At 41.6% G+C, this 23587-nt stretch overlaps 1 protein-coding gene across 6 annotated transcripts in view; it reads right to left on the bottom strand.

Moving 5' to 3' along the window:
• The window catches only part of GOLGA4 (golgin A4), a 318629-nt gene that overhangs the window by 210982 nt on the left and 84060 nt on the right, over positions 1–23587 (bottom strand). For all 6 annotated transcript variants that reach the window (XM_033930559.1, XM_033930558.1, XM_033930557.1 and 3 more), the window contains exons 3-6: positions 21809–21871; positions 15621–15935; positions 3579–3626; positions 364–420 (exon numbers count right to left, since the gene is read on the bottom strand). In XM_033930559.1, the coding sequence (XP_033786450.1) occupies positions 364–420; positions 3579–3626; positions 15621–15935; positions 21809–21871 (483 nt within the window). The remainder of the gene's footprint in view (positions 1–363; positions 421–3578; positions 3627–15620; positions 15936–21808; positions 21872–23587) is intronic.

Genomic DNA, 23587 nt, shown 5'->3' with positions numbered 1-23587 from the left:
GTAAAAATAATTCTAAGCAATTTACAATATTTAAAATGTAATTAAAAGAAATTGAGGAAAAAACATACCAGGGAATTGCAATCAATTTTTATAAGGAAGGGTAGAAGATGGTTAAATTTAACTTAAATCCAGAAACATAAGGAGGGTTTGTTATGTGAGAAATACACAAGACATAAGTGACAGTCCTTGAAGCCATACAGGTACTTCATGTGTTCTGGTCTCAATGAATCGGCATTATTTTACTTAGATTGTTTATGGATATTAAAAGCTCAAGTAGAAATGACTTGAATTTTTTAAAATTCTAACAATAAGGAATGTGGGACCAATATGGTATATATCCTTTTTTTCTAAATTTTTTTTTACCTCCCGTAGTTCTCCAATTCTACGAAGAGCTTTATCCTGGCTCTGGCTCAAAATGGACTAAAAAACAAACATAAAAAAATTTTTGAGAGAACAAAATTAGATCACAAAACAATAAGTAACTTATAAAAGATATAAAAGTTAAAATGCTTTTACCTAAACAAGAATTTAAGGACTTTCAAAAAATAATGCATGGGCTATATAGTGCATGATCATAGTAGTAAAAAATACAAATGTCAAAACTTACTTGAAAAGAATTTACTTAATTCATTTATGATCATTTATATATTTCCAAAATGGCAAGACCATTACCAAAAACCCTTCCTCTTGATCCATGTACTTAATTTTGAGATTTTCTTTAAAATATTAAGCAAAACATTAAACTGAATCTAAACTAACAAGTAATGCCATTTAATGCTGTGTCTTATTATAAATAAGTCATTTCAAAAGTCCATTATACTGGATTCACAGCCCTATTCCCATCCTCATACCCAATCCCTCTGCAAAGCTGTTTTTTGGGAGTGGTGTGGAGGGCAGTAAAAAGAAGTGCTAAGCTTCCCTCAGCACTCTCCAATGACTCACTGCTCAGTAGAGAATGACATAGTGACCATTTCCCATGGCAACCGCAGTTAAACCGAATATGTTTACCAGTTTTTTTACTGCTACTGTGGAGAAGTAAAAAAGTTTGATCATGCAAGGGACCCCCCATCCAAAAGCTCCCTGAGATGAGTTACTTACCCTCCCTACCCCCCCACCCCTTGGAGCTCCAACCATCCCTCCCCTCCCCTTGCGGCTCCATCCCTCCCCCCAGAGAAGTACACAAAGGAGAAAAATTAAGGGCCTTTTTTACGAAGCCGTTTAGCGCAGGCTGCTGCAGTAACGGCCCCGAAGCCCATAGAGATTTAAAGGGCTTCGGGGCTGTTGCCGCATGGCAGCCGCTAGCACGACTTTTAAAAGAGGGGGTAAATGAAGAGAACTAAAATTGCTGGAGCAGAGGTCCAGCCAGAAAACAGCGTTGACTCAGAATAAGGTCTTGTGTATGAATTTTAGAAATAGAAACCAGAGAAACGTGCAAGAACATTTCCAGCACCCAAATCCATTGAAGGAACTACGAGTAGAATGAAATGCATACTATGATATTTCCTACAGAAATATAGAAGCATAATGGTAGAAAAAAGTCAAACAGACCCAACCAACTTCCAAGTATCTAATTTTTATTTTATTGTAACTCGTTTTGAGCTTCTGGGGAGGACGGGCTATAAAAATGAATAAATAAAACCACTCTGCCCCTCCGCAGCAGCCACAAACTCTTCTTCTCTAAATAAAAGCAAGTAGTAAATTAACCCTGCTAGACCATTAGGAAATGGTCACAGCAAGAGATCACACAAAGTCATCAACTAAGGGAAAAAAACTTTTTTTTTAATGACCTCCAGGTCATTTAGAATGATTCTAATGGTGGATCAAGATTAAAGGCTTTCGGTTCCACCATGGAGGGGTTCTGAGTCTTCTCATGAGGAATAAAGAAAAATTTAAAACAGGAATGAGTCCTAAAAAGAGTCGTGACTGTACTATGTTAACAGGAACGAATATACTATCAGTAAGAGAGATAAAAAGGAGGTGACCTAGGAGTAGTCTAAAGGTCACAACATGTAAATAAAGATAGACTAGATCCCAGCATACTGCAGAGAAGATCGATATAAAACCCAAGGATTTGTGATAAATGTATGGCTTAGTTTCAGTACTGGAACGATACCCAATGCTATTTGATGTTATAAAACTTGCATATGCTCATTACGTCCGAGCATTTCCATTTTCTCCACCTAGAGACTGAAAATAAAACTGAAAGACAGGAATGTGACCTATGTAGAATGCATAGCATGAACAGGTTTAGAATTATAATCTTAATCTATTGGAATTTGGATAGTGTGCACTGATGTTCGAACGTACAATCCTCTGACTTTAGACCAGTGGTCTCAAACTTGCGGCCCAGGGGCCACATGCGGCCCGCCAGGTACTATTTTGAGGCTCTCGGTATGTTTATCATAATCACAAAAGTAAAATAAAACAGTTCCTTGATCATATGTCTCTTTAGCTATAAATTACAATATTATTATTACGACTTAGCCAAAAGGAAAGATTTATAAACTATAAAGAGTTTTACTTCATGCAAAATAGTCATTTCTTTAATAAGACATTAATTAATTTTTCTGAGGCCCTCCAAGTACCTACAAATCCAAAATGTGGCCCTGCAAAGTGTTTGAGTTTGAGACCACTGCTTTAGACCATGTGCATGAAACCTTCAGTCCAGAGACTGTTTGAGATAAACTGGAGTAATGGAATAAAATTAAAAAACATCCTAAAAAGGATGTAGTGGCCTCCTCCTCCCCTACAGCCAATCCCAAACCTCTGGGTTCCTTTAGAATAAAAAAAGAAAAGGAGTAAAGGTTGATGTGTATAATGTCTATTAAACAATAGGAAAAATTTGTAGGGAAAGATACTTCAAGGTAATGTATGAGTATCCTGGAAAGTATTGTATGAACATTGATGGTACAGTTAAAAACCTGGTTGGTCCTGCTTAGAGAATAAAGAAGTGAACCATTCAACTTCATTGCTTAATATGGAGAAAGAGAATGTCCAGAAAGAAAGCAGTCCACCTGAGAATGCAGAAGCACAAAAGCAGACACTTCTCTTACTTTTTTTTTTTTTTTTAAACATGGTAGGGAATCTAACTTGTACAATACAAAAGGAAGTGGGAACGGACAATAAACACTCCCCAATGATGTAAAACCAACTTGTGTATTTCAGAAAAGGACACAAGCAGAAGCTGTGGACCCAACACAGCACTGTGTTTCGGCGTCTGAGGAACGCCTGCATCAGGGGTCACTGTGGCGTTTATGTTCACAGATGACAGGTCTGGGATAAAACAAAGCTCGGTCCAACTAACATTCCAGAGTAACCAAAATCACTGAAAAGCTATGGAAGCATTTTCAAAAAGGGAATCTAACTTAATAGGCTCTACACCCGTGTTAGATTCTCCTACTAGTCCTTGTCAAAAAGCAGAAGATTAAGATTTGCCAGTTATAATGTATCTCACAGTATAAGGGCTGCTTCCTTGTAACAGAAGTCATGTGACAACTAATTATACTGCATGAAAAACCTCCATGATAACAGGTGCATGTTTGGAAGGGGTTGCATGCTAAAACAAAAGCATTTCTTACCTGTAACTTTTCCTTCTCTCTGTGCAAAGATCGATAGTTTGTGACCAGCTAAAACATAAAAATTGATTTTATTAGCAGCTCAGCATCAATTTTATCAAATATTCATTTGGAATCAATGGAACAACCTAAAGCAGTGAAACCCAAACTGGGTTCCTCAAACTCTCTTCAGAGTTGCTCAAGAAATTAAGATTGTAGAATCTGTTTGAATTAACATATCATGTTTACATAAATTGAGGGTTCCTCAGTGTAAGAAAAATATTTTAGGGTAGTGTCTCTCAAACTGTGTGCCACGGCACAGTGGTGTGCCCCAAAGAAATTCCAGGTGTGCCACGAGAGATTCCAGAATTTTACTTTATTTGTAAAAATTCCCTTCATAAGTAAACACTAGAATAGATGACATGTACATCGTGTACACAAGAGTCTGTCAATGCATTCTTTCACATGATTGGTACTTGAAATCTATTGGCACGTAATTTTAGTTGTATTTTTTGTGCAGTAGTTACCCTAACTTGAGCAATAAAGCAATCAAGGCTTTGTTGCTGTTTGGATCTTTTTATCAACTGCAGATGGTGGATGATGAAATGTATATTTGCTTGACACTAGTGAGCCACATTATGAGTTAATTTGTACTCAAAAATAAGCACATCCATCACATCGATTAGCAATTCTATTCTATCTACTTCAGTTTTACCGCTGTTACAACTATACATAGCTTAAACAACTTTAAATAAATAACTCTCAAATTTAATTTTTGTTGGTTTTGCAATTTTATAATTTCAATTATAATACCACAAAAAACATTTACTCCATTTAGTGTGCCAGAGCTTAAAAAAAAAAAAAAAAATAAAAAGTTTGGGACTCTGCCATAGTAAAAAGTTTGGAAATCACTCACTTAAAAGGAACCTCATGTATGTTTTAATTTGGAAGAGATGAGTGAGGGATGCAGGAGTGTTCCATCCAAATTGTTTTTCAAGACAAAGAGAAAGTAGGCCAGAGTACGTGAAGAACAGACCCCTAAGATCCTTCCAAGAAACATCCTTAACCATACACTCCCATCCATCAAAATCACATAGGACATCCACCAGCAAGTCATCTCAGAAGCAGCCCCCCACACACTAAACTCACTTTCAGAAGTGCTTTGCCAGCTCAAGACTAACCCTACTTCAGAAGCAGATGAACGGCTGGCTCTTTTCCCATATCTTTAATGGGTTAGGTGATATCAAACCAGCCACACACACCTTGAATGAAATCAACTGCACATACAAAGTACAATTTTGATTACCGGTATATCAAATTGAGAGATCACACAGAGAAACGAGGAGAAACATAACAGGAGAAAGAAAGTGTCTTGAGCTATAATTATATGCCTGCTGCACTTTCAGTATAACATAAATAAGATTTGAAAATTAGGTATGTGGTCTGTAAAAATCAGAAGTCCAAGTGTTTCTAGAGCCAAGTGCTAAAATAGTTAGAAAGAAGGATCTTCTGAAGTACGAAACAGGCCTTGTTGATGAAAGGCATTTAACCAGACATCTGATACCCAACAATAATTATTTTTGAGAACAGAATATATAAAAAGCTGACTTTAAAGAAGGCTGTTGAAAAATTCTTGGTGAACATAAGCACAGCAGAGAACAGAGCTGAGAGAACTATCAAAGAACTGATGAGATCTGTAGCAGCCAACAGGAACTTGGAACAGCGCCATAATAAGGGCATTTACGTAAGTCAAGTTACAGGATGACTCCTGAATGGAAATGCTAAACATAAATGGCTCTTCAGAGAGCAACTTTATTACTGGATCTCAGGAAGCTGAAACCAACTTTTCACTGACAAGAGAACAGATGCAGGTATTTGAGGCCAAAGTCTAAGACTGCCTCCAGGACAAGGAGAGCATACTAGAATGTTTGCTGCATTTAGAGCCAAAACAGAAGACATAAAGAGAAAACTGGGGACTAATTTTGTACTTTGGGAACTTTGTTCAGTGGTAGGGGTTGTTAAATGTATATGTGAGTAATATGGGTGCCTGGAGTGTAGCTGCAGATCCCGGGTTGAATCAAGGAGGTGTACCCTATTTCCTAGCATATTGGCCGCCCCTCTGCATAGGCCGCACCCATGTATAGGCCACAGAAAAGGGCAACCTATGTTTAAAAAAATGGAAGATAAGCCTCCCTATGGTATTAGCCGTAGCTTATCTTCCGGTATCTCCCCTGCCTTTTTCAATCATCCCCCCCCCCGGTACCTCCTTCGAAACCCCATCACTGGACGGTGCACGGCTCGAATCTCAAGCGGCACAGGGCAGCCGCGATCTCTTTGGCATCCGGCCTGCCCCCGCACCGCCTGCTGAATAGCTGATGTCAGCTATTGCGAGACTTGCGAGAACTGATGTCAGCCATTCAGCAAGCGGTGTGGGAGCAGGCCGGATGCCGAAGAGATCGCAGCTCCCCTGCACTGCTGGAGATTCGAGCCATGCGCTGTCCGCCATCCAGCGAGGGGGCTCCGAAAAAGGTACAGGGGTGGGGGGATGATTTAAAATTGATACATAGGCCACACCATACACAGGTTTGTAATCCTCATGAATAGGCCGTGGCCTATATATGGGGAAATACGGTATACAACCATGGACCAGATAAACCCCCAAAAAATAAATACAGAAAATTCAAGTCGATTGAACCCACAACCTCAAAGTGCTGAGGCAGCAGCTCCTAGGCCACTCCTCCAATCCAGGACACTCCTTCACTTTGTGAATTCAGAGTTAACAATGAGGCACTTGTAATTGAAGGATAACACATACGTGAGTGCCTTCCCACCCGATGTAGAGTGTGCATCTCCTCAGCGTCACCTCAGTTCAGATAGCTAGCTAAGAAGCCAACCAGGAGGTGGGTGGGTTGTGAGAATATCTGCCTGCTGTCCCTGGATACCACCTGTTACAGTAAGTAACTTTGCTTTATCCCAGGACAAGCAGGCAGCATATTCTCACATGTGGGTGACCTCCAAGCTAACCAGAATGGGATGGTGGGAGTGTTGGCAATTTAGGAGAATAAATTTTGTAAAACTGCCTGGCCAAAATGGCCATCCCGTCTGGAGAAAGAATCCAGATAATAATGAGAGGTGAATGTATGAACCGAAGACCAAGTGGCAGCTTTGCAGATTTCCTCAATAGGAGTAGATCTAAGGAAAGCTACTGATGCCGCCATGGCTCTGACTTTATGGGCTATGACTCGACCCTGTAAGATGCAGTCCAGCCTGAGCATAGCAGAAAGAGATGCAATTGGAGATGGTGTGCTTGGAAATTCGATGTCCAACTTATTTGGATCAAAGGAGACAAAAAAGTTGAGGAGCAGATTTATGTGGCTTAGTGCGTTGCAAAGAAAAACCAAAGCATGCTTGCAGTCCAAAGTATGAAGAGCTGTTTCTCCAGGATGAGAATGAGGTTTTGGAAAAAACACTGGAAATACAATGGATTGGTTGAGATTAAATTCTGAAACCACATTTGGTAAGAATGTAGGATAAGTATGGAGGACCACCTTGTCATGATGGAAGACTGTGAAAGGTGGGTCCGCTACTAAAGCTTGAAGCTCACTGACTCTGCGAGCAGACATGAGAGCAATGAGAAAGACCATTTTCCAAGTGAGATATTTCAGATGAGTCGAAGTCATTGATTCAAAAGGAGGTTTCATCAATTGAGCAAGAACAACACTGAGATCCCAAACCACCGGAGGCAGTTTGAGAGGTGGCTTGATATTTTAAAGTCCTTTCATAAATCTGGAAACCACAGGATGAGCAGAAAGGGGTTTCCCTTCAATAGGCTGATGAAAAGCAGCAATTGCACTGAGATGAACTCAAATGGATGTAGATTTGAGACCTGATTGAGATAAATTGAAACGGCCCGCGAAGGAAGCAGTGGGACCATTAGATGACCAAGGAATAAAGGGAGCACTAAAGGAGGACAAAGCAATCGTCGACAGACTGAACACATTTTTTGCGTATGTGTTTACCGAAGAGGATATACACAGCATACCGGAACCCATCAGGCTATATGCTGGAAGTGACGGGAAACTGACAGGGTTAACAGTCAGTCTAGAAGAGGTATGCAGGCAGTCTGATAGGCTTAAGAGCGATAAATCCCCGGGACCGGATGGCATCCATCCGAGGGTCATCAAGGAACTGAAGGAGACCATAGCTGAACTGCTTCAACTAATAGCCAATCTGTCTATCGAATCAGGAAAGATTCCGGAGGACTGGAAGGTGGCGAATGTTACGCCAATCCTCAAAAAAGGTTTGAGGGGAGACCTGGGAAACTACAGGTTGTTCACCTTCTCCAAGGTAGGGAGAATGAGAGCCCACTCTCTAAAGTTGAAAGGGGATAGATTCCGTACAAACATAAGGAAGTTCTTCTTCACCCAGAGAGTGGTAGAAAACTGTAACGCTCTTCCGGAGTCTGTCATAGGGGAAAACACCCTCCAAGGATTCAAGACAAGGTTAGACAAGTTTCTGGTGAACAAGGACGTACGCTGGTATGGCTAGTCTCAGTTAGGGTGCTGGTCTTTGACTAGAGGGCCACCGCGTGAGCGGACTGCTGGGCATGATGGACCACTGGTCTCACCCAGCAGCGGCAATTCTTATGTTCTTATGTAATCCAAAACAGAAGACAAGGAGGTAGATTGAGTCTCCTTGTGATGAATGGTGCACCAAGCAGAAAACCTAGTCCATTTCTGGTTGTAACAGTGCCTAGTGGTAGGCTTCCTAGAAGCCTCTAAAATGTCGTTAACAGATTGAGAAAACTCTAGCATGGCAATTAGGATGAGAGGTACCAAGCTGTCAGGTATAGAGACTGCAAGTTGGAATGAAGTAGAGATCCCTGACTCTGTGTAAGCAGAGAGGGAAAAACTGGTAGAAGTAGTGGCTCCTTGCTGCTGAGTTGAAGTAGAAGGGAGAACCACGGTTGTCTGGGCCACCAAGGAGCTATGAGAATCATGGTAGCATGTTCGTGTTTGAGTTTGACGAGTGTCTTGAGAATGAGAGGAAATTGAGGAAATGCATACAGAAACTGATTCGTCCATTCCAGAAGAAAAGCATCTGCCTCAAGGCGATGAGAGTATATCCTGGAGAAGAACTGAGAGAGGTTGTTGTTGTGGGGAGACGCAAAGAGATCTATCTGAGGAGTCCCCCACTGAGAAAAAATGTGATGGAGAGGCGAGGAATTCGTGAGGTTGCAGAAGACGACTCAATTTGTCCACCAGACAGTTTTTCTCACCTTGAATATATACCACTTTCAGAAAGGTGTTGTGAAGGTTTGCCCAATTCCAAACCTTCTGAGCTTCCAGGCAAAGAGGGAGAGATCCTGTTCCTCCTTGCTTGTTGACGTAGTACATGGCAACTTGATTGTCTGTCCAAACGAGGACTACTTGATCATGGAGAAGATGCTGAAAAGCTCTGAGAGTATTGAAGATCACTCTGAGTTCCAACAGATTTATGTGACACTGACAATCTATGTTGGACCAATGTCCTTGAGTATGGAGACCATCGAGATGAGCCCCCCAAGCATAGGTCGAGGAATCTGTCGTGAGGACCTTCTGATGAGGGGGCGTATGAAACAGTAAACCTCTGGAAAGATTGGAAAAGAGCATCCACCAGTGGAGAGACTGTCTCAACGAAGGAGTCACTGTAATGTGCTGAGAGAGTGGGTCGAAAGCCTGCACCCACTGAGAAGCCAGTGTCCACTGAGGAATTCGTAGGTGAAGTCTGGCAAAAGGAGTCACGTGAACTGTAGAGGCCATGTGACCTAGGAGAACCAGCATGTGTCTCGCTGAAAGTGAAGTGAGAGATAACACTTTGTGAAAAGTTGAATGAGAACATCCTGACGTTGTTGAGGAAGGAATGCTCTGAGTTTCACAGTGTCCAGTACAGCTCCGATGAACAGTAGAGTCTGAGAGGGCTGTAGTTGGGATTTTGGAAAGTTGATTTCGAACCCCAAGCTTTGGAGGAACCAAGTAGTCCGTTGGGTCGCTACAATAACCCCCTGAGATGTTGAATCCTTGATGAGTCAATCATCCAGGTACAGGAAAACCTGAAGACCATGGTTGCGCAGAGCTGCTGCTACCACCACTAGGCACTTGGTGAAGACCCTGGGAGATGATGCCAGGCCGAAGGATAGCACTCTGTACTGAAAATTATGATTTCCCACTCGAAATCTGAGGAACTTGCGAGAGACTAGAAGAATGGGAATGTGAGTATAAGCCTCTTTAAGGTCCAGAGAGCATAACCAATCATTCTGATCTAGAAGGGGATACAAGGATGCTAGAGACAGCATCTGAAATTTTTCTCTGACAAGAAATTTGTTGAGTGCTTTGAGATCCAAAATAGATCACAGATCACCCGTCTTCTTTGGAACTAGGAAGTAACGGGAGTAAAATCCCCTGCTCTGCTGTTCCAGGGGAACTTCCTCGATGGCACGGAGATGAAGCAGAGCTTGTGCTTCCTGAAGAAGAAGGGTGGTCTGGGATGAATTGGAAGGATACTCTCTTGGGGGAAGATCTGGAGGAATCTGGATGGAATGAAGAGAGTAACCTTTCCTGATGATATAGAGGACCAGAGGTCAGATGTAATGAACTCCCATCAGTGGTAATAAAGATGGAGACGGCCACCTATAGGAAGAGGAGAGGACAGAGGCAGAACGACTGAGGTTATGCTCTGTGTGAGATGGTCAAAAATACTGAGAAGCCTTGGGTGCAGCAGGAGTCTGATGTTTTTGCTATCATTGTTGCTGCTGCTGCTGTTGTTGTTTCTTAGGAGGCAGCCTTGAATAAGGAGCTATCTTCTGAGGAAAACGCCTCTGGTAGGATGGAACATGCCTATAACCTTTGGCAGTGGAAGGCTTTTGCTTTGATCTAATGATGGAAGCAAAGGATTTCTCATGCTCAGATAAACGCTTGATAGCTGCTTCAATAGTCATCAAACAACTCATTACCCTGGCATGGGATGTTAGCCAGTCGATCTTGCAGATTCGGGTTAATGTTCACAGTGCGAAGCCAGGCAAGATGTTGTATGGCTACCAAAAAAGCAGTGACTCTAGAGGACAGTTCAAACAAACATAGGCAGATTGAACGAGATGCATGCGAAGTTGACCCAGAGTGTTGTGTAATTGTTGAAACTCTGAAAGTCGATGTTAGGGAAGATATTTGAAAAAAATCAGGCATGGCGTTAACCAAATGCTCGAGATAAGATGTGAAGACCAAAATTGTAGTTCAAAACTCGGGTTGTCATGATTGAATTTTGATACAACTGACAACCAAACTTGTCCATAGTCCTGTCCTCTCTTCCAACGGGACAGTGGCATAAACCTTGGCAGGTTTGGATCTTTTTAAAGAAGATTCCATAAGAAGAGACTGATGGGATAATTGAGACTTCTCAAATCCCTTACAGTAGATCATTCAATATCGAGATTCCAACTTTACTGACACAGCAGGAACAGAATATGGTGTCTCAAGATTTCTCTTGAAAGATTGAGAAAGAATGCCATTTATGGATAATTTGAGAGACTCCCTAGGAGGATGAGGCATTCCTAGTTCTTCCAGATACTCCTTAAGAGTATTTTGAGTCAGATTTTAAAGAGATGTTAAGATCCTTACTCATTTTGCAGAGAAACTTGGTAAAGGATACCTGGTCTGAAGAGGTATAACCTCATTGAGGAGAAGGAGATTGAGAACCCCTCGAGGTACCTCTCTTAGCAGAGAACGAAGGTGGAGCTTCTATGGCGTTCGGAGTCCAAAGGCAAAGATGAGCCACTTCTGGAATGTGAAGAGAATCTCGCAGGAGAAGAACTCAACCGACGAGTGGTGAGGTTCCAGAAATGAGACCTGTCTCGAGAAGAACTGGGCCTCGATGAATGCCTCGACAGATGATGTGGAGAAGAATGCCTTGAATCACGGTCCCATGATTGAGTCGGATCCAGTCTGAAAGATGATTGTCGAGGTGTCCTCATCCTGTGCCTCGAGAAGGGCAATGCCTTATGTGAAGAGGTAGGACTGGAAGCCAGAGTACGAGGCAAAAAGGACTCAGCTCCTTGTAACGAGGTATCTCGAGGCACTCTTAAGGACTCAGCTCTTTGGATAGTGTGCAGATTCATCTCGAGGCACTCTCAAGGACTCAACTCCTTGTTGTAATGCCACGTATCTATCTAACAAGGGTGTGCAATAGTAACATCCAAAGAAAGCATCAGAGGAATATGATATTTTATTGCATCAGATAAACATCAGATAATACAGATATATATATATATATATATATATATATATATATATATATATATATATATATATATATATATATATATATATATATATATAAATAAATAAATAAAAACATCACCATGTCTACCCTGTCCGCCCTCACAATCGGAGAATCCAGTCGATTGATGGGTCGGTACAGTACACGGGACTTCCCCTTGGCTGCAGCTAGATTCTGGATTCTAGGATGTGACTCTCAGTCTTATATAGCACAGAAAGTGCTGAATTTTGCAAGTCTGTCTCTCACAATGCAGCTTCTGCAATAAATAACAGGTGTCTCTCTTATCTCACAGCTCTCATAGCTGGGATGTTAACTGCTGCTCGAACTCAATCCTTATCACAGTACCATGAGAATCCTTTTAACATGAAACAGCACAGGAGAAGCCCATAATATGCTCTCAAATATGCTCTCACGAAAGCAAGTTGAAAGTTGAAAAAGATACAGAGAGTTAAAACAAGAATTGAAGTTGTTTGTGTCACATACGTCATACACACCATGCCCTGGCCATAGGCATAACACTTGAATAGAGTGTGCAGATTCATCTCGAGGCACTCTTAAGGACTCGACTTCTTGTACAGAGTGACTAGGTTGAGCTCGAGGGACTACCAAGGACACGACTCCTTGTAATATTGCTGAGTGCTCAGGCTAGACTGCAGGAAGCAGAGTCGAGACAGGAGTCAATTTGACAAGCATGTTACCAAACTCCTGATGCAGAATAGTCTCCAACATATTCTGCAAAACTGGCACCGAGACCACTGAATCAGGTGCATTTGGTGTGGCTATAGTCTCCAAGAAAGATGACCTCAAGGAAGAACGATGTCTCGATTTTGAGACATGTTTCTTGGGGAGCTTCATAACCACCGGTTCTAAGGGTGACATTGGCTTAGCTACCTTACTTGAGGGAGACAGTGAGGATAACGGTTCCTCAGGAGAAGATTTAGTTGATTTCCAAGTAGACGAGGACTTCCCAAACGAGGAAAGTTTGATCAAGGTCAAGGTTGAGGTGAAAGGTAGCCCCGTAGAAGACTGCACTGGATTTGGGGTTGAAGTCGAGGTCAGGGCCTTAGGTAAAGGCCTATCCATGCTGCCGAATATTTTTTCTACCTGAACTCGACGATGCTTAAGGGCTCGAGTTTGAAGCGTAGCACAGCAGACACACGATTCCGGATGATGGTCAGGTCCTAAGCAATGTACACACCAATTGTGTGGGTCAGTGCGGGAGATCAAGCGCTGGCACCGGCTACATTTCTTGAAGCCTGTAACCAGCCAGGACACAGAATGAAAAACAGCTGCGGCTAAATCGAAGCCCGGCAGCTGAGGCTGCGAGTAAAGCCCCGCTGTGACACAAAAGGAAAAAGAAAAAAATGTATTATTTTTTTTTAAGAAAAAAGAAACACACAATAAACACAGTGATCCTGTAAAGAAAATACACGAGCCATGGTGAGAGAAGGCAAAAGTAGAACTAAGTCTAGCGCAGAGCGTCAAAACAAGGACTTCTCGGCTTTGCAGAAAACTGAGCAGGCGGGAAGCACACACGCATGCGTGATGCAGAAGTCGCAAACTTTCTAAAGTTTTACAAGAAAGTCTTCTTGCGAGGCTGTCCGCACATGTCACCCACATGTGAGAATATGCTGCCTGCTTGTCCTGGGATAATGAGAGCAAACACACAAGTGTTAAAAATAAAAAGAAGACTATGGGACCAAACAAGCTATATTTAAAAAATAAGAAGAAATGTAAGCTGTGTCTATGCAGCAATATAACGTGTAATGGAACAGTAAGGGAGGACCGCTGGAAAATAATTAGTATACTGAAAATGATGTCACAAGAAAGGCAAACGCAAACCATAAAAAAGCCCGCACCAGGCTCAACATTTGGGTGAAATCTTAAAAACAAAATTTGTAACATGAGGCAGTGGATACAAGAGTCTACTCGATGCTCTGGCCCAAGACACTGAATGCACCACTTGTGCAGATCAGTAAGAGAAATGGCCCAGTTACGACGAGTGCACTTCTTGAACTCACTGGAAGGCTTCGACATCAGAGGAAATATTTCAGCAGCAAAATCTAATGATTCAATGGCTGCTCCACTGAAAAGAGAGAAAAACAATCAAAGTCGACACCCGAAGGCTGAACTGGGGCACAAGGCCCGAACTAAAGAGAAAATAAAAAAATATGAAACGGACAAAAAAGTCATTGAATTACATCTGGAACTAAAACCACCAGCTTTAAGAAACCAGACAGTGCAAATCTGGTCCAAAGCACAAAGGGCCAGATTCTCTAAAGGGCGCCTAACTTACCCCCGTTTCACAAAACCGTGCAAGCATTTTTTTTGCGCCAGCCGGCATGCTGAATGCTCTGCACTACTCTGACGTTCATAGAATTCCAGCGCTACTCTGACGCTCATAGAGTTCAGAGCAGTTCAGAGCATTCAGCGCACTACCCGATGCTAAAAATGCTTGCGCTGATTTGTAAAAGGGGGGGTTTAATTGGTATAATCACTTTAAAAGGTTCAATAATTGGAAAAAAAAAATTTTAATGGATGACAGGTGCCTTTCCAATTCTATAAAATGTAGGTATTTTTATAGACGGAGCATGCCTTAAGCGCTGTTAAATGCCATTCTCCAAAAACTTAGGCACCTGAAATGTAGGCCTTTAAAACCCTCACCTAAATTTCCAGTGCCTACATTTTTTTTTTTTTTTTACATAGGTGTGATTCTGCAAATGGCACCTAAGCATGATTGACACACAGCTAGCGCCATTTTTCTAGGCACCGGCCAATTTAGATGCTGTTTACAGAATCCGGGCAAAAGATTCTAAAGAAATCTGTATGAAATGGAACTATGACATAATCCACTTTTCTTCACAGATTTTCCTTAAAAGATTTCACAAAAAGAGTAAGGTGAAATTTGATTTTGCCTAATTTCCTTTCTTTGAGTTCTGCTAAACCAGTCTAGACAAGGGTGTTATGTTCCTCAACCAGCAGATGAAGGTAGAGAACACTCATAATTTATTTATTTATTCAATTTTCTATACTGTTCTCCCAGGGGAGCTCAGAACGGTTTACATGAATTTATTCAGGCACTCAAGCATTTTTTCCTGTCTGTCCTGGTGGGCTCACAATCTAACTAATGTACCTGAGGTAATGGGGGGATTAAGTGATTTATCCAGGATAAGGAGCAGTGTGAATTCAAACCCACAACCTCAGGGTGCTGATGGTGTAGCTTTAACCACTGCGCCACACTCTCCCCATACTATACCAAGCAAAGACCTGGAGGTTAAAGCTTGGAACGTCTGGATCCCTCTTCCAGCTCTGCCACATGGGACCACTACATCACCAAGTGAAGGATCAACAATTTGAGCTCATGGAGGTCATCTCTTCTGGCCAAATACTCAACCATGGGGCTAAAGGTTGTTGAATGTGTCCTAGGGAGCCAGGCCCATCAAACCAAAAGGTCACTCTGCTGCCCCAGTCCATTTTACCATTTGCTGGAAACAGAGAAAATGGCAAGTTCTAATGCTGCACCATCACTTATACTGATGATGACATCACTTGTCATTGTTCTGTTTCCATCTGCATGTAGGGGAACAAAACTCACTTGTCTGTACTGTCTAGCAGAAAGATAAGGAATTTATAATTTCATAATGGCAGTGGTGGAAATTTATCATTTTAGCCTTAGTAATGTAATATGGATACCAAGAAAAAAAGATTTTAAGATAGTACTAACAATTTGTTATTGTTTGGGAATCACAGACCTACCTCAGAGTATTTCCCTCTATAGTTTCCCAGGCTGCGTTCCATCTGCCGTAATCTCTGGAAAATTTGCTCCTTGCTCAGACCATCCAGACTTCCTGGCACTTCCTCTGCCTCACTTTCAATGTCTGATGGGGGATCGAACATTGGACCAGGGCTCTCCATGTCTAGCCGGTTCAGGGATTCCCTGGAGGCACTCCGTACCAGAGACTCTTTGGAAGAAGAGCGGAAGAGGGACTCTTTCATGGGACTTCGAAAGAGAGACTCCATGGAAGGCACCCGCAGGTGAAGCCTTTGTGCAAATGAATGCACATCACTTTTCTGAAGAACACAAAGATTTTAACAAGGTTCATGGAAAGTCATTTGTTTACAATTTTTACAGAAGCAATCCCTACTATTTTGTTTGCAATTTTACTCCTCTATTTTTTCCTTAGAAACTGATTTTTTTTATCATCTGAATGTTCTGTTCCTGGATGCTAAGAGGAAGAAATTTTAGAGCAAATTTAAGCATGCAGGCTATAAAGGCTTTAGGATTACAGTATTCCATGTAACTAATTTATTCTATTTGACATATGCTGTACAAATTTTGTTGGTCTATTACAGATCAATGAAAGAAAGGCATCTGGCATTTCACAGTTATCAGCCTTCAAGAGTCCCATAGTATATGGCACTCATATATTTACCCCTGAGAGAATTCTAAGCACCTGCATAATATAGAATTTACACAGAATGTTCCTCTACAGAATTCTGCACAGGAATCAGGAAATGGCAGCAACTCACTTATATCCTTTCTCTCTGGGCTGGTCACAGCAAGCGAAAGAGAAGGGAAGATTAGGTTCTTACCTCAATAATCTTATTTCTAGTAGAAAGGCATATGAGTCTTGAACCAGTAGGTTATTCACCTCTACTTGCGAGTTTGTATAGAAGAGGTCATCAATATTTTTTAGCTCTACCTCCTGACATACGCAGATGATATACAACTGATACATCCTTTAGATCCTGAAAGTAACACAGATATCTCTTCCATAAATCAAAAATTAGAGCAAATACAAAACTGGTTGAATATAAACAAATTGGCCTTAAATATTAACAAGACTAAATCTATTCTATTTAACTGGAAAAAAGACATTTCACTCATAAATCCGTTTTTTCTTAATAACATACCAGTTAGTATGGTACCCTCAATTAAAATCCTCGGAGTACTTATTGATGATAAACTAACCTACCATGAACATGTTTCTTCTACTGTTAAAAATTGTTTTTTCAAATTACGGCAGATAAGATCCATCGCCAAATTTCTTAACCCATCATCTTTAAAGATATTGATCCACTCCTTCATTATAGCAAAAATCGACTATTGTAATGCCTTACTTATAAATATTACCCAAAAAGAAAAAAGGAGACTCCAAATTATCCAGAATACGGCCATTAAATTAATTTACAACGCTAAAAAATTCAATCACGTATCCCCATTATTGATAGACGCACATTGGCTACCAATTAGTCATAGGATCCTGTATAAACTAATGTTTCTAATCTTTAAGACCTTAGCATCCAGTGAACCGCAATTTATATCTAAATCATTGATTCCTTATAAAACCCAACGATCTCTGCGTTCATCCGATCAAAGCTTATTAACAGTGCCTTCTTTAAAAATTATAGGGACGAGAAGAGCAGATATGTTCACTGTTGCGGGACCACAATGGTGGAACACTCTCCCCCAGTATATTAGGACAGAACGCGATATAGCAACATTCAAAAACTTTTTAAAAACTTATTTATTTAAGGATGCTTTTAACATCTAGTATATGTTTAACTATTACTTACGAAATGTGCTTTGGTAAAATTCTACCCTACCTTTTGTTTTTTCCTCTTACTCACCATACCCGATAATGTAACTATACCCGCTACCCTCTCTCTCATGTTAGTCATAATTGGAATTTATTGTTACTATGTTAAGTCTCTTTACTTATATTTTATTATAATATGTACATCGCCTAGAAATTGAAATAGGCGATTTATCAAATGCAGAAATAAACTTGAAACTTGAAACATTGCTCTGTGTCCCTCAGTTTGTACCAAAGCAGTTGAAAAGCACTACAAAGAGAAAAATAAGGAGGGTGGGAACAGTGAACTCCCCATTCAGCCCAAATCTGCTCTGATGTCAATTATCAAACATGTCAAATAAGAACAAAAAGAAAAAACAAAGTAAAACCCAACACATCACCTATCTGAGTGCAACCAGCACTAACAATAACATGGCTCTTATAACCTCTAATATGTTAAAACTTTTTTTTGCATTTTTTTTTTTTTAATTCAGGAGTGTGTCAACCACCAGGCACCTCCCTTCAAGGAGGTTCACTTTTGGACACTGCGGAAAAATCCCAGGTATTCATCACTCTTCAGACCCTTTTGACAGAAGAAGGTCAAGTCTGAGAAGTAAGCAGGCAAAAAAAATATATGATAAGGCGGACCATCAAGACTCATATGCCTTTCTACTATAGTAGAAAGAAGATTATTGAGGTAAGAACCTAATCTTCCCTTCTAGTGCAAAAAGCATAAGAGTCTTGAAATAGTGGGAAGTACCAATGCAATCCAGTGGGGCAAATGACCCTACTGCTAACACAGAAGTCCCAAAGGCAGCAGCTATATGTGCCACGTCTACCCTGTAGAACTTCATGAATGTATGAAGTGTGGACCAAGTAGCCTCTCTACAAATCTCCTCGGGTGACATTGACCAGGACTCCACCCATGAAATGTGCCCTCAATGTAATCTATGGTTGCTTACCATACCCAATATATGTTGAAGAAATCGCCTTACAAATCCATCTGCCAATTGCAGCTTAGAGGCTGGCTTCCCCAGATAGGTGAAAAGCATTCCTCGAGATAATGGAGAAGGGCTCTTCATACATCCAGCAATGCCAAAACACTGTTTGTTTTTTTTCTTTGAACCCATGTGATGAAATGCAGGTAGCCAGACTTCCTGATTCACATGGAAATCCAAAACCACCTTCAGCAGATAAGAGGGAACTGTGCGCAGAGACCCCTTGCCTCTGTGAACCTGCTTGAACAACCATGACCTTGGTAAAAGTAAAAGGCACCGTAACTAGCCCAAATGGGAGAACTGAGAACTGGAAATGTTGTTCACAACACATGGAACCTCAGAAACTTTCTGAGTGCCAGAAAAATTGGAATATGTAAATAAGCCCCCGTCAAATCCAGAGAGGTCAGAAATTATCCTGGTGCCACCAAGGGAATGACCAAACATTGCACTGTAACTAGCCCATATAGGAGAACTGAGAACTGGAAACGTTGTTCACAACACATGGAACCTCAGAAACTTTCTGAGTGCCAGAAAAATTAGAATATGTAAATAAGCCCCCGTCAAATCCACAGAGGTCAGAAATTATCCTGGTGCCACCAAGGGAATGACCAAACATGCGGTTTCCATCCAGAATCAGGACACATTCAGAGCCACATTGACAGAATTTAGATCCAGAATTGGCCTCCAGTCGTCTGAGGCCCAGATGCACTAAAGCCCAGTGATCGTCGCTAAATCTGTTTTGACATATTTAGCAACGATCGCATTTGCCGACCCAATGCCCCAAAATGGCTCACCACATGTTTTTCCCCTCGATTGCCCATTTTCTGATCCGGCCATGCAAATTAGCTAAAACCCCATGTAAACTAGCCAAGTGACTGATGCACTAACATTGCTTGGCTATCCACAAAAAAAAAAAAGCAATCTGATCCTAAAAAACCAATAGCGATCCGAAAAAAATGACAGGTCTGCACATTTTTTTAATGGCACAAATATTTTCAGTGAGTTACACACACATAATATATGTCTCTAAAAAAAAAAAAGAAAAGTAAAGAAAAAAGCCACCCCACCCCCACCCACCGATGAAGGCCCCTCAACAATCCTGGAAAAACACGACACTAGGATTCCCCCCACCCCCCATGCTAGCGAAAATTGGCAGGAGAGATGCCCATTCCCTCCTGCCATTCGCCCCCTCTTCGTGCAAGAGAAAAATGGCAAGAAAGATGTCCACTCCCTCTTGCCATGCTGACTACCTCCCCCCGCAGCAGTGAAACAGGAAGGATGCCTACTCCCTCCTGCCACCGAAGGCCCATTCCCAGGCCCCGAACCATCCCCTACCCTGCTTCTTCCTCCCCCCCCTTAAAAAGGCAGGAGGGATGCCCATTCCCTCCTGTCACCAGATGCTCTCCTGAACCCCTATTACCTTTTTCCAAAGATAAAAGAAGAAAGAAAGCACAGTCCCTCCACCTTCATGGCCCACTGATCCAAAATGGTGGGTCTTCCCTCCTCAGTGCACGGGGAGGGGAACAAGGCCCTGATTGTCTCAGATGCCTAAGGCCCCTCCCAAGGGCCTCTGTATCCCATGTGATGCATGAGGAGGTGGAAGTGGGAGGGTAGGAGATGGTTTGGATGGGACCTCTGTTGGCAGGAGGGAGTGGGCATCCCTCCTACCTATTTTTTCTCGCAGAGGGGGTCACCATGGCAGGAGGAAGTGGGCACACCTCCTACCATTTCGCTGCTGCAGGGGAGGATCGGCATGGCAGGAGGGAGTGAGCATCTCCATGTCATTTTTTTTCTCGCACGGGGGTGGGTAGCATGGCAGAAGGGATTGGGATCCCTCATGACAATTTTCACTAGTGAGGGGTGGGGAGATTCCCGGTGCTGTGTTCGTAAGGTGTCATCAGGGAAGACAGTCATCAGTGAGGGGGAGGGGCCGCTTATTTTTCTTTTCATTTTTTTAATGGGAGAGATATTGTGTATGTGTAACACGCATAGCACCTGTGCCCATTTAAAAAAATGTTTCCTGCCCCGAACAGCTGAGTGCAGGAGGCTTTCCCCTGCTCTCTCCTGTTCGGGCTTCTCCTGCTGACCCTGTGTATGTGAGAGTCACTCTCACAGCAATGGATCAGACAGGCAAGTCGTGGATTAGGACGAACCTCCGCGTGAAATCATTTGAATTTAAACCTTTTAGTGTATGAATAGCTGACGCTTCTATTTGGCATTGCAAAATGATCGCTGCAGATATCACAATCTTATTATATGGAACAGGGCTACATGGGGACAATGTGTCTTCTGATCTTCTGAGGCTACATGGGGATAATGTGTTTTCTGATCTCCAGACGAAGCTTTAGGGAGAAACGGGCCCTGTTGGGATCAGTGACCAGAGATTAGTGATCATAAAAGTTAATCATCAGAAGCTAAGTTCTTTTTATGATTTTTCAATTCATTAATTTTGATACAGTTGATATTTGGGGGAGGTGGTAGACCAATGATTGACAGAATATCTCATTGAATTGATCAGCATAAGCTGCTCTATTGTTAGCTGGGAAAAGGAGTCTGAGGTCTTCCACTTTGCCAACATTATTACAACACTATTTTTCAGCTAGCACATTGGATGTTTATACAAACTTTTTTTCATGTCTTAGAGAGTGTTTTGAGAAGTTTGTTGAAGAACCTTTTTGAATATTTTGTGAATTTATATGCCCACTCCACTATTTTGATATTTATTCTTATGTTGATGCATTTAACAATAATTATGTTACATTATCACTGGGTTTTACTAAACGGCACTAGAGTTTTTTAGTGCAGGCCAGTGAGGTAAATGCTCCAACACTCATAGGAATTATACCTTAATCAGATACTGAAACCAGACAAAGATAAAAATGTGTTTTAAGCAGTCCGATTCGTTTACCTTATCTAGTTAAGTGCTGAATATTGGCACTTACTTGCATAAATGCCAACTCCACCTCCAGACTGTCCACATCATAGCTTGTTTTGACTTACGCCGTAAGACGGGATATTCGGCGGCACTATTCGGTTAAGTGCTACTTAAGAACATAAGAATTGCCATCTCCGGATCAGACCCTAGGTCCATCAAGTCCGGCAATCTGCACACACGGAGGTCCCGGACGCCAGGTGTACCCTGGCATAGTTTTAGTCCCCATATCACTCTATGCCACTCATTAGGAGATGTACATCTAGCTTACCCTTAAATCCTAGAACAGTGGATTCCGCAATTACCTCCTCTGGGAGAGCTGAATATCACTGGATTGCTCTGCATAGGCTGGAGCCTCTCTCATGCCTGCTTAAAATTACTCTGACTATATCAATCCCAAAAAATTTTATCCAATAAATTTCTATATGTCCATCTTACCTGAGGATTGGCTGTTTCACTTCCATTAACATTATCTGTAGGTCTAGGAACTGGAGATACATTCTGCAGGAGGAAAAAACACAAAAGGCATAAAGAGGAAAAAGAACACGTAATTCATCTCCTCCACAAGCAATGATCACTTTCTTACAGGTTCTAATACAGACATATTTAGTGAATGCTATTAAAGCTTTCTTGTACCATTAATTTTCAACGCATTTCCATGCAAGGAAGTATAATGGCATTATACATTCAAGGCCAGATTAACTTTTGACAGAAGTGGGGCAAAGTTAAAAACAAAGTATCAAAGCAGGCAAGTCAGTTTACTATTTAATTGCAACAAATTTTGCTTAAGAATTTAATTTTCTGCAACTTTAGGAGGAAGGAGGAATTAGGGTGACAGAAAATAAAATCCTATAAATAAAACATTTAAGAAAGCAGAAGCTCTGGCTTATATAATTTTTTTTTCTAGAAGTTTATACCCCTTGCTGAAACCTGAAGGAATTAAATCCTGAACTAAAGTTGTGTTATTTCAAAACCATTTCAGTAAACTGACTTGTAGGCTTTTTTTTTTTGTTCTTTCTCTCTCCCTACTTTTGCCTGAAACTTGAATCTACAGGAGTTTTAAATTGATTAAAATTATACGGCTATAATACACAAAACTACAAAGCAGTTGCAGGTACAGGGGATTAGTATAGCAAACTGTCTATATATATAGCCGCATATTCTGGAAAACTGTACAAAAAGCCAATGTTCTAATAGAAAAGATGATGTAAAAAAAATGCATTAATGGATGCTAGAATAGATGTGTCTGTCTATTTTTCTTTCTGTCGTCTCTCTCTCCTTGGCCGCTTTCTGTCTGTCTCTCTCTCTCTCTCTCTCTCTCCTTAGCTGCTTTTGGTCTGTCTGTCTGTCTTTCTTTTTCTTTCTCTCCTTGGCCGCTGGCTGTCTGTCTGTCTTTCTTTCTCTCTGGCCTCCTGTCTGTCTGTCATTCTTTCTGCCTGTGTCTCTCCCTGGCCCCCTGTCTGTCTGTCATTCTTTCTGCCCGTGTCACTCCCTGGCCCCCTGTCTGTCTGTCATTCTTTCCCTCTCTCTCCTTGGTCGCTGTCTGTATTTTTTTCTTTGTCTCTCTCTCTTTGGCCACTGGCTGTCTGTCTCTCTGGCTCCCTGTCTGTCATTCTTTCTGTCTGTGTCTCTCCCTGGCCTCCTGTCTGTCTTTCTTTAGAGGTAAAGGAAGCGATAAGAGACAAAAAAAAACCTTGTTTAAGGAATGGAAAAGATCAAAAACGGACAAAAACTGGAATAAGCACAAACAACATCAACGCAGGTGCCATAAGGTGGTAAAAGGGGCCAAAAGAGACTACGAGGAAAAAATAGCCAAGGAGGTGAAAAACTTCAAGCTGTTCTTTTGATATATTAAAGGGAAACGATCTGCAAAGGAAGTGGTGGGACCATTGGATAACCAAGGAATAAAGGGAGCACTAAAAGAGGACAAAGCAATCGCCAACAGACTGAACACGTTTTTTTGCGTCTGTACTTACCGAAGAGGACATAAACAGCATACTGGAACCCATCAGGCTATATGCTGGAAGTGAAAACTGGAAACTGACAGGATTAACGGTCAGTCTAGAAGAGGTATGCAGGCAGATTGATAGGCTTAAGAGCAATAAATCCACGGGACCGGATGGCATCCATCTGAGGGTCATCAAGGAACTGAAAGGGACCATAGCTGAACTGCTTCAACTAATAGCCAATCTGTCGATCGAATCAGGAAAGATTCCG

This window comes from Geotrypetes seraphini, chromosome 2, assembly GCF_902459505.1.
Source record: "Geotrypetes seraphini chromosome 2, aGeoSer1.1, whole genome shotgun sequence".
NCBI classification, from domain to species: domain Eukaryota; kingdom Metazoa; phylum Chordata; class Amphibia; order Gymnophiona; family Dermophiidae; genus Geotrypetes; species Geotrypetes seraphini.
The sequence above is the reverse complement of the archived record's forward strand: the minus strand, read 5'-3'. Positions and strand labels throughout refer to the sequence as shown.